At 39.3% G+C, this 18,833-nt stretch overlaps 1 protein-coding gene across 2 annotated transcripts in view; it reads left to right on the forward strand.

The window, feature by feature from the left end:
• The first annotated feature begins 7,825 nt into the window (after positions 1 to 7,825).
• Positions 7,826 to 18,833, forward strand: part of hmcn1 (hemicentin 1) — an 89,463-nt gene continuing 78,455 nt past the window's right edge. Inside the window, exon 1 of one of the 2 annotated variants that reach the window (XM_031313892.2) lies at positions 7,826 to 8,585. In XM_031313892.2, coding sequence (XP_031169752.1) covers positions 8,330 to 8,585 — 256 coding nt within the window. In that variant the 5' untranslated portion in view covers positions 7,826 to 8,329. The remainder of the gene's footprint in view (positions 8,586 to 18,833) is intronic. The other variant, XM_031313891.2, reaches the window with a different exon arrangement.

Here is an 18,833-nt window from a genome sequence, read left to right on the forward strand (position 1 = left end):
CTCTAAGCTTTTACTTTATTTTCTACAACTTAAATCCCTTCTCCCTTTCCATCATCCCAGCACTTTATTGTTGTCATTATTTGCCGGTTTTTGCTTGAAATTCCACTGTTCTTTTGTCCCTTGATTTCCACAGAAACTCTCTATTGCCCACACATGCTCGCTGTGTGGGAAAAAGGAAGGAAGACATGGAAAGATGTTGGCAAAAGGAAAAAGTGGAGTGACATCAGCAATAATGGTAAGAAGAATACAAGGAAGGGGATGGGATGGAGACAGAGAGATACATAGATAGATAGAGTGGAGAGTATCAGAAAATATCAGACAGTTCATCAAAGTTTTCTCTTCTTCTCTTGTGTGTGCTGCAGACAGATTGGCACACAGACAATAGCCAATTGCCACAGTTCGATTGGTCCATTTAGCAGAGCGGTAAAGGGGGAAATCTGTAATAACCCTGATAGAAACAGTCAATAGTTACTGGGCAGTACTATAGCCTCCTAACAGCTTTGGTATTACTGTGTGTCCATTTCCGCTGTGGGATTATACTTGGTGGATTTGTGTTTGTTTTTTTCTGACAAATCCACTGTCCCCAGAAAGCAGCAGTGACTGAGTTTCACAAATGCCTTGGTTCTGCAAATTACTGTTACGTCTGTATACCTGTCGCTTTTGTGCCACACTCGCAGGCAGGCAGGCAGGCAGGCAGGCACGCATGCAGACACACATACACACACACACACACACACACACACACACACACACACACACACACACACACACACACACACACACACACACACACACACACACACACAGTGTAAAACTCCATACATCATCCTTATATTTCAAAACCACAATGGTGTCTATATGAAAATGTGGTATATTTTTATCTTTTCAACAAAATCTGTATACCCACTGAAGTTGTGTAGTAGTCGATGAAGGTCATGTTCTTCTGTGGCGGGGGGTGGGGGGGTGATTCACTGTAATGGCTTAATCATGCATTTATCTTACTTGGCCTGTTAGCAGTAGTTTCATAATTGTGGCCATGGCAACCAAGGCAGTGACAGCCGCAGTGAATTGGGACAAACAGGTACCTTTTCCAATGTAAACGAGCCTTTAGACCTTGCTGTAGGTCACGAATCATGTTGTTGCTAACAGTTTTTTTGTAGAGTTTTCTCTGACTCTCTCACCCTTATTCTCTGTATCTCACTTTCACTTTCTGACACGCCTGTACACTAATTACATGCACACACACGTACGCACACCGTTCTCGCAGAGTCTGTGTTCACAGTCAGTGAAAAACCAAAGCCTGAATGAACCATAATTATGTCATCAGCATTAACAGTAGCTTTGAAGGGAGGAATGTGCAGAGCAAATACAGTAGTAGCCGAGTAAAGAGAGTGACAGAGAGAGATGCAGTCTAGACAGATCCAGTTAGATCTGAGTCTGATAGAGAAAGAAAATCTTTTTTTACTCATCTGTCTTTTCCATTAGACTACCGACTACACTTGAGTAAAAAACGCATTCAGAAGTCAGATGTCCTAAATTCTCTTTGTGTGAGGTTAACAGTGGTTTGTGCCTTAAAGTTACAGACGGTAGAAGCCACATACTGAATGAAATGTCACATGTCACATTTTCTAATACTTTTTTAAAATATTTTTTTTTACAGTCTACTGTTCTCTCCTTCTCAGTACTTTCACTCTTTTTTCGTCATTTACAAACAAACTCCTGATAAACTCCTGACAAAAATAGCCAAGGAACAAAGCAATGTTTTCATCACTGATTGTGTGTGACTGACGTGAGTGGGTGAGAAAGAGGATCAGAGAGTCAGAGAATGGGGACAATTGTTTGTGCACACAAATGTTGGTATTCGCGTGGTTACCCATGTTTAAACTGTACAGTGTGTGTTTATGAAAGTGGGAGACCCAGAGTGTGAGAGAGAGATAAAAAGAAAGAATGGAGAGGGATTACAAAGGATATGTTGGTGTGCACAACCAGTGAGCCTTATTGGCCAGATGAGTTGTGTTCCCTACAAAAGAGTGATTTTCCCGAGATGAGCGGCAGTAAACCCAGGGATTAGGTCTGTTGGGCAACAGAGCACTACGCCCCAGGACGGGCTTTCTGGTTGGCTTACTGGAGGAATGGAGCCCTTGTGTCATGTGGCTCATGTTTGTGAGCTAGAGTCATGCTTGTCCTGTAAGGCTGTATTTTTGAGGCGGTAATTTGCACTTTACCAGCTAGCCTTTAGAAAACTACCAACAGAGGCAGAAACACACACTCACATTGGGGAAAGAAACAGTGTAATGTGGTTCACCTGGCATATATATACAGATGGATTACCTCACAAAATGACCACAGACATATGCAGAGTAGCTCACACTAAGAACACACACACCTTTTCTAGCACTTTCTCCCATCCTGGGTATTTTAGAAAACAATTGAGAGAGAGAGAGAGAGAGAGAGAGAGAGAGAGCAGGAAATGAAAGATGATGTGACTGCTAGAGGCAGAGAACGGTGCAGACATGAAAGTTCTTCATGTAAAACCTGTATTGTGACCTGAGTTTCTCACCATTTCCATCCTGTCATTACCTCAGCTGTCTTCCTTCTGAGAGGCATTTGTACACCACTCTTGAGTGACAAATAACTGTATCACTTAGCAACACAAAATGCATTAACTGTATGTTGCACTCTCATTGATCTCTCTTGAGATCTCTTGCTTTCAATGACTTTGTCTATTGTCAGCACATTATCTTTATTGTGCAACCAATACATTATGTCATGTATAATAAAGACTGCAGGAATTACAATTTTAATTTCTATTTTTTAGAAGTGCATGATGGTCAAAGTGCATATGTTGAAAAATAATTTCCAATCTGTACTTTTCCCTTCCTAGCCTGAAAAATAATGAAATCCTCAGGGAAGATGAATTGTTCTTTAGAGAAAATAGGCTTCTTTCCTCTTCAATCTTTTTCTGTAAGTGTAGAGTCACAGTGGGGTTTGTGACTAAAATGTGTCATTCTCCATTTCCTTGTCTCTTCACTGTATTATCCAAAAACTACTGGTAGACGAAGAAGAAAGTTAGTCTCATGTAAGTTTGCGAAACGTGGGTTGAAATTTGTTGCGCAATGAAAAAGGAAGTTATGTAACTATAATGTCAAGTCCATAGAATTAGTTGGTTTTTGTCAGGTTTGGTAACTGGGGAAACTGCCTCAAGCCAGTGTATTCCCGCCAAGCCATCAAACCTTTCCGGAGAACATAAACAAACCAGTCCTCTAGCATTTTGGTTTTAGTATGACAAGTGATGCAGTGTTTTCCCCAGTACCTGGATTAGCAGTCACAGGAAGACAACCTAAAAACCTAAGCAGAAGTACGTACAAGTAATAGTACAAGTCATAATAAAATTGAACCGAAAACCAGTCAAACAAGTACTAGTAAGATCCGTGCCTATTAATTAAGTAAATCATTGATTCATTGTCTTTGGATAAAGCTGTGGTAGCCTTGGTGGTTGCCTTGGGACAGTGTTTGTGCCAGTGAACAAATATCCTGTTCGTACAAACTGTTCAAGTTCTACAGTATTGATTAGAAAGTAAATATATTAGATATAGCAATTTCTCATTTTAAACAGAATATTGGAGGAATGAATGCCAAATGAAAATGTAATTTTCTATTCTAATTAGGTATTTTGCTACCAGTTGATCTAAATACCTTGCTGTAATGATGAATGATTGATGTCTTCTTTCTACTTAATCATTTACACTTTTCTAGTCAAAAGGCCAAGGTTTTTTTTTTTGTTTTTTTTTATCTCTACCTTCGTTCTTTAGTAGTTCTTCCCCGGTTCTACATTGTATGCTTTAATTGTGTTTTTCTGTAACAACTGTTTTATGTATACAGATTAATAGCTGTAATTTTACTTTCACTGTTCTAAAAAAAAAGAAAAATGAATGAGCACTGACTTGACTAATTCACTGTCTGTACAATACTCTGTAGCTCAATAAAAAGAAATAAAAAAAAAAAAAAAAAAAAAAAAAAAGGCCAAGGAGGTTCATTTAAATGTGTACCAGCGTATCTGGGTTGGGATGAAGAAATGTACCACCTTCACCTGAACTCAAACAACTTTATCTTCCACTCCTGATAATTAATCTCTTCACTTTGGCAGAATTTAATCTGTTTACCTTGAAAACAAGCAATATGTATATGTATCAGAGAGACATATTCAGCTTGTGTGTTTGACAAGTAGATATACTTTTCATACAGTTCTTTAAACGCTTCCTTCTCTCTGTCTGAGATTACTAGTACCTCTCCACCTTGTTTGTGGATTTACAGTATTTCAACAAACCTACTTCTGCAGATTGCCTTTTGATGAGTGTATTATATTGCTGGTTTGCCCATAGTAGAAAGACATGATACTGTGCAAATACAATTATGTGAAATGAGTTCGCGAGAGCGTGAACAATCCCTTTATTATTTTTTCTTGTATGAACTTGTTAGGAACAGGATGCACCTTCAACAGTTTTCCTTGAACAAGTCATGGTTTATTTATTTTGAGAAATGTGTTGTGTAATCACTGCCTGCATTCTAGATTTGTCATGGTGCATTTTATAAAAGCTTTAGCCTCCCTATTTGTTTGCCATGCAAAATTCTCATCAGCAGATGCTCTCTTCCTACATCCCCTGAGTGTGTTTTGGTTAGTGAGGTTTGGATTCTTATTTGAATGTTTCCGTGCAACTTTCCATCCACATCCTTCAGTCCTTCAAGACCTGGTCAAATTACCTATGAAAAAAGTCAGACACTTCCCTTGTCAATGCCAATCATTTTACATAGTCATTCATTGCTATGGCAGTCCTTTTTATATGCTCAATCTCTTTACTTGTCTGTTATTTTATATTGCCATGATCTCACTTACTCAGTTGTAGGGCCGTGCAACAACAGCAATATGAGATATCAGTGGTGTACTAGCCCCCCCTAGTGCCAAACTATGCTAATTGGTTGCAGTTTATAACGATGGTGCGAAGTAAAGAACAAAGAATGTTTGCAGAGAAATCAGCTACTGAGAACATTTTTTTTTTTTAAAGATTATTTTTTTTCGGCATTTTAGGTGTTTATTTTTATAGGACAGCTTAGACTTGAAAGGGGAGATAGAGGGGGAATGACATGCAGCAAAGGGCCGCAGGTCGGAGTCGAACCCACGGCCGCTGCATCGAGGAGTGAACCTCTATATATGGGCGCGTGAGCTACCCAGCCGCCCCTACTGAGAACATTTTAATAATAGATTTATGAGAAAGATTTTTATTTTTCCAGTTATTATTAATACAATGATGATAACAATGTTGTCCTGGTGGCCTAGACATACAAACTGGAAACTAAATAAGAATGATGATATTGATGCCTCACAGACAATTCATAATCAGGTAGTACTGTCAGTTCCAAACAACGATCTATCTTACCAGGAAATCATTCCTTTTTGGACTGTGGATGTGACATTACTGGTTAGATCTTGATTCAATATTTTATTTCTTGATGATCATAGTAATTTAAGGTTTCTATTCTTTGGTGCAAAGGTATGCCAAACCCATCAGAAATATCAGAATATTTTACACAGTTTTGACAGAACTATTTAGGGCACATAACATATGGTAAAGGCAAAAAAAATATTTTGTACTTACAGATGTGCATGAACACAGTCTCTCAGACCTCTTTTGTGCTATTCCTCATACACAGAAGAACCCTGCAACTTGAATACAGTTGAACTTTGAATTAACATCCATCATAACTCTAATACAACCATAACATTTCTGATATTCATCAGCAGTTGCTCGTTGGTGCTTAAACTTCAAACAGATATGGATTGAAATAAGATGTTAAATTACCAGGACAACTTCCCAGCCCATTCCCTTTTCCATACTGACACTGCTTTGGTTTCAGGGTGCTGATATCATAGACTGTATAAAAAAAAAAAAAAAAATATATATATATATATATATATATATATATATATTATATTATTTTTACAGTCTATGGCTAGTATAGACCTTTTTACAGCAGACATTTTGACTTGAATTATGGCAACATTTCATTTAGCCATAATTTAACATGACATTTAGTATGCATAATAGACTTTTCCAACAACAGACATTAAGAACAGGTGTTACTAATAACATTAACAACAGCTCCATTCTATTTAAGTGTCCCAGTGAGGGGCAGTGAGCCAGCATGCACAATACCAGGACCCTGAAATCCAAGCAGCTAAATGGAATTCAGCTATCATTAATTTGATTATTTACACATGGTGCTTTTCCTACTGTGTAAGGTCAAAATGTCTTCCGTGCAAAAGGCCCATAGCATGGCTATACTTGGAACACCTAAATTGCGTGGAGCTGTCGTTAATCTTGTTAATAACACCTGTGCTTTTCCTACTATAACAAGTCAAAATGTCAGCTGTGAATAAATGCCAATGATTGATGCTCTCAAAAAACTTAAGGCTTACTTGATAAGTACTTGTAGGTGTTGGAAACTTTGAGGATGTACCCCAGCCTTAAAACTGGTCAGGAGGTTGTAGTATCCCCTCGCCAGTTACTGTCTGTGGAGTCTCTTCTCGAACAAGCCAGAGCAGGCTAGTACAAGATTAGATGGAGACCGGGATTACTGAAAAGTCAACAGGAAATTACATTTGCATCTTTTAGCCAGAAAGATGTGATGGGCTGGATAATTTAGGTAACTGAGTGCTGAAATCATCAGTGAAAACTGCTGAGTAAATTGAACAGTAATATGTTTCATCATACAAAGACAGGCTTTCAGAAGTATTGTTGCCTGCAATATTGCTACTGATACTTGATATTGGTTGTATTTGTGTCTAACTAACTACATCCACTGTGTTGACTTTCAAACAGTGTAAAAAGTACTCATAACATTATCAGTCTTTTACTCTGTTGCACTGTTTAACATTGTAATGTGCTTTATTTATAAACTGATCACATGTGCTTCTAATGTCAAATCTTAATTTTAAAAGTAACAAGTAACTCCTGCTGTCTGAGAAATGTAGTGGAGTAAAAAAAAATCCAATATTCCTCTCTAAAATGTAATGAAATAGTAAATGGAAATGCTTAAGCGCCTCAAAGCTGTACTTAAGTAATACTTGTGTACATATCCTCACTTACTTTCCACCACTGCTTTTGAAGGACAAAATGTGTACGTGCCACTGTGTCCCAAGGGGGAAAATATATGTATAATTTAAATCCATTCATTATTAGTTATTTACTTCCATGTTTCACTTTTTCTGTTTTTTTTCACTCATGTAAAACTCTTTGCTAATATTGATGCAGATTGTTATTGTTGGTGTTGTGTTTTGCCACCTTTTTTTTATGAACTTACAAAATATCTCCTATCAACACTTTTTAACGATAGTGGTGTAGACATCTATTCCTATTAAAACTCTTCAGTATACTGTCCATTGCACACTACATACAAAATGTGCTTTATGTTGTAGGCAATTGATTGTGAGGTCAAACTACAACCACCAGGTGGCGGTAGAGAGCTCAAAATCACTGAAGAGCTGTTTTTTGATTGTCCTTGTCTCATACCAGCTTGTCTCATGCATAGGATCAGCATTTTAAACTATTGCTTACTTTCTGTCCGAGTTTTATGATTCACAATAGTTCGACATTAATTGCACTTCTAATAATTTGCATGTAATCGCTTCAGATCCATAATTGGTTCTCGAAACAAAAACAGTGAGAGCTGCAACACAACAAGTGCATTACTGGCATGTAAATCCAACAACAATACACATTTATGACCGTATATTGGCTCACGGGAAACATGGCAGCCGGCGCTGCAGCTCTTTGTGTAACGCATGGATGTATTAAGAGACGCCGTAAAGTAAATTATACGAACACCCGGTCCCTCGAAGTCACCAAAAACATCTCGTCCAATCAGAGCACCGCGATTCTGCATGGGGTAGTCTGCGCCCTGAAGACTTTCTGCCCAGCTGAGAGGTGGTCTTTGTATGACAGAGCTGAACAAGGGCTCCTGACTCTGCAGACAACAGACGACAGGCACTGCTGCAGCTGCTGGGAACGCAGATCAGTTCACAGAGAAGTGAGTGGCTGCGACTTGTGCGCACACAAACTGCAGAAGAAGACGCGCACGAAAACTCAGAGATTCCTACATTTATTCCGTTTTATTTGGCTGATGTTGTACCCTTTGTAAGTTGTTCTAAATACGTTCCAGTCCATTTTTAAGAGCCCGATGTCTCTTCCTTTATTTCGAGACTCACCCTGAGGTTTAACTGGCGAGAACAAAATACTCAATAACTTTGCTTGAGAAGCATCTTGGATCTGAAATGGGCAGCAGGTTGGTGTGGTTGTCCCTTGCGCTGTCAGTGGTGTTTTCCGCCGGGCAAGACACAGGGACCGGGACCACAACGGAGGACATCCCGGAGGGCGCATCCACCCTGGCATTCGTCTTTGATGTAACCGGCTCCATGTACGACGACTTGGTTCAGGTCATCGAGGGCGCGTCCAAGATTTTGGAAACATCCCTGAGCAGACCACAGAAAACTCTGTATAACTTTGCCTTGGTCCCCTTCCATGATCCAGGTAATGTAATGAAAGCATGTGGAATGAAAGTCTGATTCTACAATGGTCACTTTTTTACGCGTGACATTTTTGTTTTAGCTTTCTTTGTAATATGTCTGCACACGTTTGTGATTAATTGGAGTTTACTCTCTGCTGTGACCACAAAAGCACACAGAAAAGTGAGAAATGTAATAGTTTGCTCACAATCCGCCCTTTGAATGCCTAATGTCCCTCACACCTCCAGAGGAGGGACTCTGGGGGATTTTGTCTCTGCACACAGATGTTCAGCCTGACGGTCACTATCATTAGCATTCCGCCAGGGTTAGTGTGTGGCGTTAGGTTTGCAATGCAACTTGATGATTATCATCACCCCTGGGTGCTCTCTCATTCTGAACAGCTAATAATGCCCAGACAATATATCATTGGGCTATATAACAGTAACACTGGCATGTACAGTAGGTCAGAGGTGCATGGTCTTGTAAAAATAAGAAGTTCTGTGTAATTAATGTTAAATATCCAGGACTAATTTGATTTGAGACCTCCTTGGCAGTTGTATTGTAGTATGGTAATGAAAACAATGTACATTCAATGTAACTTACATTAGTTATATCACTTTCAAGTAAAATGCATCTTTACCATCACAACCACATTATTGAAGTTGACGTATAAAGTTTAAAAGTTTTGGTGATGTAAAGTCTTTGTGTACACATTCTAAAGTCCCTGTAATTACTATTTTCTGAGAAGGAGGAGAGGTCACTTACCTGCTTGCAAAAGCACCATCAAAGGCTGCTGTGATGCCATGTGAAGGGGGTTTGTTTGCTGATTCGGAGGTGAGACATGTTAAATGTCCACCTGTGAAAAATACTCCATCAAAAGCAAGAGCAGCCAGAGACAATTAGTGGCAGAAATGACAGAGGGAAAATCAGAGTGTGTGTTGCACTCAATAGCAAACTTTTTTGTAGGGTACTACCTATTTCAAACATTTCTTACGATAGACTCTTTTGAATTGTTTTGTAGTATTTGGGACATATCCTGCCAAAATGTGATTTGGGTCTTTTTAGATGTGCTTCCCCTTTGCTACTTCATGATATATATATACATTTAAAATATACTTAACTTGAATACACTTAGCAACTGCAGAGAGAAAGAACGAGATGAATCGACAAAGGTGATCTGTGTGTTGAAGAGACAGATTCCTTTTCCAGATGTTTGCTCTCCTCTGCTAAATTTCAGCATGTCACAAATTCTTATGAAGCTCAATTTCTCCATCACAGAGTCTGTGCCTAGAATAATAATTATATTCAAGGAAGAAATATGCTCCGTATACACAAGTGTAATAAATGATGAATTTATTATTGTGTGCTTCAGGGGGTAAAAGGAAATCTCAGATCATTAGCAGATGATAAAAGAGCTGTGATGCATTGTATGTTGGACAAAGCAGTAACAGTAAAGGAATTATGTGATTACAACCTGTATCCAACTTCAACAATTGATTAATAGCAAATGTTACTACTATACTGTCACTAGGAAGTAATTATACAATTCTCCTCCTACAGTAAACCAAAGCTGCAACAGCTTGATTCAGAAATTTGGTGTTGACTTCTCTTTGTGTTTGTCCCTCACCAGCAAGTGATGTTCGTTTGCTTCTTAAAATGTTTACGAGGATGTCAGAATGTGTTCTCCAAACCCCCCCCCCGGGAATAGAGGAATGATTAGCAGAGCACACTGCAAGCAGGGGTAGCTTAACATTTCTGCAAATGTTGTTCTACCCTTTCCTCACTTTTTGTCCTTCTCTGACAATTTCCCAGATCCTCAGAGAGAATCAGCTTTGTTTTCATAAGAACTTTTATTTTGGGTTTGTTTCGTTCTGACACTGATCCATTTTCTCTATCCGACCCAGTGCGATAACACAGTCCCTCCTGTTTGATTTGGCTCTTTTTAAATCAGAGGCCGGAGCTTCCCCTTTATTTACACTGCAATCTGACACGGTAAACATTAGAGTGTGTGTTTGTGTATCTTTGTTTCTCTCGGCCTGTGTGTGTGCGCGTGTGTGTGTGTGTGTGTGTTCGTGAAGCGAGAGTGTCAGGAGGATGCCTGGATATTGGGGTCAGGCTTGTGTGGGAAGATCAGTCAGGAAGCCTCCCCCCTTCCTCCATCCTGCAGGGAGAGAAAGAAAGAAAGCAAGAGGATATTTTACTGAGGCACAGGGGTTGTGTATTTAGCACTATAGTCTGAAAACACTTTAATAAAACAGTGGTGGGGTTGAATTGTTGGCCAACCTGTTGTGTTATTATTTCATACCGAGGTTACTTTTGAAAATAACATTCACTTTATCAGAGAATACCTTTTAAAATACCGTCCTAATAACCGACCTAAGAACATGAACATCTCTCTTAAGTAGCTACAGTCCAGAGAACAATGACGTCTTTAAGGAATCCAGTCTTAGGCTGGTGGAGTCAAAGGTGTATTGCAAGCAGACTCTCTGGACTTATGGACCATTTATTTGAGAGTTTACAGCCAAATAAACTTCATTTCACAACACTCCTACCATTACCAAGCCAGGAAATGTAGCATTATCCCGGAATTAATGTTAAATTGTGCGGTTTTCCGATTAACCATATAAAAAAGACACTGTGTGAATAATGTGCTGTAAGGAGTTGATGTGAAATATAAAGAGATTGTGTGTCCACAGATTTGTTTCCTGTGTCCTCAGAGATTCTACGTTCTTCATGGCTCTGCTGACGTCCTTACATACATGCTCGTCCTTGTAAATACTACCTTGCTGTGAGAGGGTGTGTTTGTGTGCCCTGTACGTGTTCGTGTCAATGTTTAATTAGCTGACTTTGAGATGGTTCAGAACCCAGTGCCTTGGGTTAGCGACACGTTTTTGTTGTGTTAGCTGTGCACTCCAGCATAATGGATTTCAAATGGAACAATAAGGTTATAACCTTATTGCTCCATTTGAAATCCTTCAAATGCTTTAATTTGAGGGTGTTTGCATCTACATCAAAAGTGGCACATTTTTTCCTTTTTTCCATAGTGGTTAGCAGTGTAGTCCTCCAATTTTAAATGTCCAAAAGCAACAAGTTAACAAAAACTTAAATAAAGTAATTATATTTAATGTTTGGTTGCGAAGCCTTTGCAGTCAGTAAAGGTTTGGACCCTTTCCAGGATGCAATCAATCACTGATGTCTTGAAATTGTGCCATCTTCAATTATTTGCTTGTTTTGATTTTTGTTCTTCTACATTGTCCTATGCATGGTAACCTTATAAAAGGTGAAGTAAAAATGTGGTCCTTTTTCAGCTTTGCTCTGAAGCAGTGACACAGTGGTGCTTGTGCACGTCCGTGTGAAGGTCGGGGCCCTGAGAGCAGGGGGAGGGGTTGGATGGAGCCCGAGGAGATGCTACTTTCAGATCTTGCTAGCTTTTCAACATAACCAACTATGCCTTTAACAGATATCTGCATATGAACACAGATAAATAATCAATCACTGACAGTGACAGCTTCTGTTTTAAGTATTTGTTTCAGTTATGAGTTCTGTAGATTGATTACGCTGAGTTGATGGCCTGCCTTGCTACCTTTTTCCAGCCAATTAACTTACGTTAGAAGGAGATGGCCCAAAGCTCTGGGTGTGGAGTGATGAGAGGAGGTGACGGGATAGCTTCTACCTCCTCTGCATGATCAAAGGCACTCATCTCAGGGCTTCCTTTGTTGGTGTTCAGCGTCCTTTTCCACCATCCCCTTTTCCCTTTGTTTCCTTCTTTCCAGAGCAGCATTTTTTTTGTCTGAACCGACCCGCCCGTGTGAGATTACAAGGAGTCTGCATTTAGCTGGACAGAGTCAATAATGATGCTATTAGGCAGGAATGCCATAAGAGAGAGGTGGAGGTTTTTGGAGAATTAGAGGAGAGAGGAGTGTGGTGGACTACAGTGTGTGTCTTTGTGTTTCATGTTCAAATAGACCTGCCCTGGAATATTAAAATGGCCTTTAATTTTTAGGACTGTACATGCACCTTCTGAAATGCCCCGTGGTGTTCTTAGCACAATAATTTCAACTCTATTTAGCTTTGTAATCGGTGCTCAGAGGTTGTCCCCCTTTCAGCTTGAAAGGCAGCACATACCTGAGGGCTGCTAAGTCGCTTTAAACGTCCATTTCTGTTCCCTGTTTACAAATGTGTATGTATGACAGCTTTAGAGAGTCCGAGGTGCTTAGAAAAGTCACAGGTAGCTGACCTTTGAATGCAGTGGTTGACATGAATGACCCATGTGTCAAACGTTACGGTACTTTGTACTCTCCACCATGTTGGGTTTGTTTCCCTCCAGGCTTTGAAATTTGTTTTCCAACCTCTGTTGAATACCTCATCCTGAGGTCCTGAGGGTTCCTGTGCCCTGGTCTTGACCTTAAGGGCTCTTTGACATCACTGTCTGGGCTCTTATTAATATCCTCTTGATCTTTTGTTCCTGGTTTTTTGTTTGTAAACCAGCATCTTTCAGGTAACTGTCTGAGCATGGAGGTGTGAATGTTGGACAGGCTGCAGTAGTGAAAAAGTGGAAAAACTGACTTGGAAAGTTTAGATGACACGTAGCTATAGGGGTGAAGACATTATGCTTCATGGCTGGAAGTGAGTTAAGGCTTAAAGTAGAAAGAAAGGAAGAATGGGAAGAGTGTATGCAATAAAACTAAATGTGTTTTTCATCTCCCCAGACTGTGGAAGTTAATTATGTGACAGAATCATTTAATGATGGAGGCCTTAGAAATGCCTTGTACATTCATCTGAATGAGGCCACTCTGTTGGCACAACATCGGTGCCAACACTGAGGGCACTAGCAAAAACATTAAACCTGGCTCAACTTTTACCGCAATGCAATATGATGTCATCCAAGACGATTGCAAGCTTACGGTACATCCCAGGTTGATTACTTTATAACATGAATGCTGTATTTCTACTGTTTACCTGACCAAAGATAGAATGATTGTTACCGTGATAACTTTCCAGACTTGTAACATCCTGTCTCATACTGTTATAAACCGTTTGCATTTCGTTGTCTCACCGGTATCTTGATACAACACACCACAAACTCAGCCCTTTGCATTTTTTCTGAACGCCCAATAATATTATTATAATATATTAATGAACATGGAATGATTATTTAAATGTAAAGGAGTCAACAATGTACTAAATATTTTATTTGGACCCTGTAAACCCTACGTCCCCTTAAGCTTGTGGTCCAGTTGTCAAGCTTAGAGTATAATTTGCCCAATTAAAATGTATCTGCATCGAAAGAGCGAGAGAGAGTGTTATTTAAGATGACAAGTTTAAAAAAGAACAGTCTTTTGAAGGCAGTTTACTATGTCACAAATGCCCGTTTTGCTGCATGTCTGAGATGTGTTTTCCCTTTCCTTGGGCAGACATGTTTACCTGACCTATCCCTAACTCTTACCATGTGTCCACAGCATAAGCAGCCAGTCACTCCAAGTCCATTCATCTAGGAGAGCTGAGCACCCGAGGCAAGTCAGGTGATTTTGATAACAGCTGCCACTGGTTGCCATATGTTGGCGGGAGCGCCTTTTAAATGCTGTTCTTGCAGTTTTGTCCACTGCTGTGCAGTGGCTAGAGAAGGCTTAAGTCACATAAAGCGTTCCGCTTCAAATAAAGTTGTGAATAACATATTGACCCATTTTTCATGCCTTTACAACAAATGTTTGGGTCCTCTTTCAAAATCACTACCCTGGAATCCAAGTGGATAGTTTCCAGCTTCTCATTGCAGACATGCAGACATACATACACTATATTGTATTTAGTAGTATTTAGTGCTTTATTACTCATGATAATAATAAGCAGGACCTCACTTTTACTGTTGCCCCTTTAATGAGGGCTTTCCTCAAATCAGCGTTTTTATAGTCAGTTTAGACTCTACAGATTGATGTCTAGACAATATTATTAAGAAAGCATTTTTCCTAGCACAGATTCATTTGATTTCATTGTTTTACGTCATACTTTTGGGGTCTGGAGGACTCATTTGGAACACATTAGATTTGCGTCCATATAGAACTGGTGCCAGAGTTGAACATTCCCATGGTTTGGTATGGCATGACCTCATTTTCTTTACTGTGTAAGCTGTTTATGTACATTTTAGTTGAAACATATGTAAAGTTTCAGCAGCTTGGCGGGTGTGTTCAGAGTGACATTTACTGCCAAACCATTAATACTTGAGTGATGTGCTCCTTCCCATAGAAACAGAAGACATATTTTTTGAGTTATTCCGTCTTATGCCGCATACAGGCATTTATTTGAGCTGGATGAATCTCAAACACATGCCATGTACATTGTGAATGTGCAGGACAGGAGAATAGGAGGGGTACAGCTTGTCTCTTGATTTTGTGGCCAAACTTAATTTTCCTTTTTTGGTACAGATTTGAATCCGTAAAGCTGCACTTATCAATTCAGTAGCTCATTGTGACAAACCGACAGAGAATTATCTGTGAAGTGAACAGTGAAGCGTTTAGCTGCTAAAGAGATATTTCAGATATATTTCAGATATTTCCCTCAGCAGTTAGTCTAGACCAAAACAGTGATAAAAAGAATGTGAATATTGGACTTGCATGTCAGTTTGCCTGAGACACAACTCCAAATGAATGTTGACTGTTTGCTAACACGTTCACCGCTTTACGAGGTGATAATATGTCAGTGTTGTTGCCAAAAAAGTCAGTTATTGTTGCGTTAATTAAATTCTGTCTACTGGGCCAGCTTTGCTATACTGGAATAGACCAAAGAGGGCATAACTTCCTTGTAAAACTTTAATGATCTTTTTATCGCAGGACAATAGGTTTACAGCCATACGAAAGCAGGACGTTTTCAGTGACAAGATGTACTAGATGAGTTCATGGGTCACTGTGAAAGAAGTCTTGTCAGTTTTGGCTCAGTGAGCCAAATCTCTCTGATGCTTTCTGTTTAATTGCATTTTTGCAGGTATATTCTTATCATTTATTAGGTCTTCTCATCCTCTTATTTCTCTCTTCCAGAAAAACCTGAATAATTTACTGAAAGGCTGCACAACTAGTGACATGTCTATGTGTCTGCGCTAGAGGAAAGGACATAAAGATAGAAGCAAGGGATAGAAGTAGAAATGAAACAAGGCATCTAAGAATTTTGATTGACATGGAGGCCTGTGTGATTTTTAATTGTGGCAAAAAGTGTTTTGGGAATTTGAATTACAGGCTGCAAGGCTGAAGGTCAGGCTGTCAGTGCCCTCTGCCCCTGCCTCTGAGCAGTGTGTGTTGGGGGAAGACATGTATCATGAAGACCCCCTCAGAACAGCGTTTCCCAACATTGACTTTGCCATAGCCCACTTTCTATGTTCCAAAAATCCCTGGGCATTCCATAAAGTATTTACAAATTACAAAATACACGTTTAACTCTGTTCATTCCCTATAAATATAGTATAATTCTGTCTGAAAGCTGAGCTTATTTTGATGAACCTGGTATTCTGTGTCAACCTGATGACAAGCACATGCTGGGCTCATGGTCAACTGTCATGGAAACCTGAAAAGACTAAAATAATCTACTTTTCCATATAACCATTTATAACTTTAATTTTAAATTCAAATCACAGCACATCTGAGCAGTTCTTAAGGCACTTTTGTGGCACACTGGTTGAAAATCAGGGCCTCAGACATCTGAGTGTGCATCTGTGTGTGGTCGGCAGTGCTGATCTGCTCAGTGCGCACAATTAGAATTTCCTCAGTAAAACAAGAAAAGGCACACAACACAGAAAACACCACCCAGTCACTTTTGAGCTATTTGGGATTACACCATCACTCATGAAATACTTGGTCATGAGCTTAACAGTTTTGTGGTTGTAGTATTGAGGTTGTTGCCATTTATTTTAAAGCCTTCTACTTCATTTTTGAGGCAAGTTAATGCAATTAAAAGGCCACACTTAATTGTAAAGATCATTTTTTTTCTGAGAGTGAATCATAGAGTCAGCCTCAGCCAAGTCTCAGGGTTTTGGCCTGTATTTCTACAATGGAGACCATATGTAGAAACATCACAGCGTTCTCTGTGTGTTTGCTGCCCGTGCCAGATTTTGCCCTTTCATTGAAAGGCATTTAGAGGCTTTACAGAGACAACACTACCTGATGCCTCTCTAAGCCACAGCTTTGTCTTTTTCATCCTCTTCTCCAGTCCTCCGCATCCTTAATATGTTGTCAAGGCAATAGAATGATCATCTGTCTTACCTCTTTGCTGTGATGCATTACGGTTAAGGGATATGTTGCACAACACAACACATCAGGGGTGGGGGCAGTCTTGTAAGCAGTTTGGTTTTGTAAGATGTCGTTTTAGTGATACAAAGGTGTCACCACCAGTACTCATGACCATGATTTATATGTTTTTGAGTTTTACATTTTTCACAGGTGAAGATGATGAAAACATTACTTACTGCAAATAAGTGAGGACTGTGTAAATTCCAAGTAATCTCAAAATATACCTTGATTGCCTACATAAAGTTGTATTCAAAGATGTCAAAGAGAGATAAACTCAAACGATAACCAACAAAACCTGACCTAGGATGTCAGATTGTTAACAGACTGTGTCGTGCTTCAATGAAGCGTCAGAAAAGACAGTGGAGTATAGATTGTTGAATTGGGGATGTTTGTTATGTGAAACATCTGCTTTCAAAAACTGCTGTGACATACTTGGCTCAAAAAACAAAATCCTTAGTGAGGTTTTTTTCTACAGTACAGTGAACTAGAACTCTAGTCTAAACTTAACTAGTACTAAAAAATAAAAAAATAAAAAAATCTGAAATAGCATAAAAGCTAAACTAATGTGCTCTAGGTGGATTTATGTAAAGATTACTCTATCCAGACCCTTTACAGAGTTCAATAGCATGTTTATCAGTCTGTAAAGGTCAAAAGTCAACCTGAAGACAGGGTCAGACCGGGTCTGTTTATTTTTATATATATATATATTCTCTTGTTGCTGGTATTCAGACATAAAGTCTAGGCGGTCACCCAACCACGCAGACAAGATTACATTCAACGCTCTCTTTTATGTTTTTCTTTGTAGGAATTTCCAATTCCACACGTCACATTCAGTCATATAGAGCTTGTAGTGAGAAGGCTCTGACTGTCGACATGTGATAATGTTTATATGAATCCTAAAGAAAAGACATCTTTGTTGGTTCCACTATGATTGCCTCCACCCTTTCCAAAACCAGATGTAAATGGAGCATTAAAAATATGCAGTTAACAAGTTGAAATTATTATTCAATTCCTAAACTTAACTGCCTATGTTTGAGTTAATGACGTCACCACGAATTTTTATGAAGATCACCGGGCGATAATAGCACTCAGATGGCCGTGTTGAGATATTTTGCAATCTTTGGACGACCACAACAGTTATTTCCTCAGATAATTTTAATAAGATACTGCTGTCAGGGGCAAATAAAAAGGATGGTGGAGGTTAAAGTAAAATAATGGTAGTTTGTGGAGCATACCTCACCAAAATCACGTCTCAACAATTAACATCACATATTGCCTGTTCAGGTCATTTTATATTATTTAGCATATTAGTATATTATTATATGAACAGTATCATGTTGACTTTACTTTAAAAACCATTAACTCAGACGTTTAGAATTACTTTAACCCTATTTCTGCTTTCTTGGAAAGAGGACAGTGACAGGAAAAATAGACAGAGACAGAATATGAAAAGCAGCATTTCTTTCTTCAGCATTTCATTGTCTGATATTTATTTTAACACCTATACACAGTATAGTAAATACACACGTAACATATACACACACAGGCAGAAGATATCCATTTACTGCAAGGTCACCATGTTTCTTTGGTTGCATTAATGGCCACACCACAGAACCACACGTCCCCATAAATGACAATCATAGATTTACACACACACACACACACACACACACACACACACACACACACAGACGTGGCACACACTTAATTACTGTAAGACTTACCCTTAAGAGGTTGCATCCTCTTCTGTGTTCTGTCTCCGGCACCAGTTATCAAGTGGAATTGATGACTTGTGGAGGGTTCAGAGCTGTCATCTGTCTCTGGAACACGCTCCCCCATCAGGCCATGCATCTGGGAGGGATTACATGCCTGTGTGTGGTGTGTTCATCAGTTGGGTCTCACTCTATGTTTATGTGTGAAAGGCTGTGTGTGATCATTTGAACTCATGAGTGCCATTATTAGGGATCTGTGGATTTGTGGCGCATCGTCCTGAGAAACATCCA

This window comes from Sander lucioperca, chromosome 11, assembly GCF_008315115.2.
Source record: "Sander lucioperca isolate FBNREF2018 chromosome 11, SLUC_FBN_1.2, whole genome shotgun sequence".
Lineage (NCBI taxonomy): Eukaryota > Metazoa > Chordata > Actinopteri > Perciformes > Percidae > Sander > Sander lucioperca.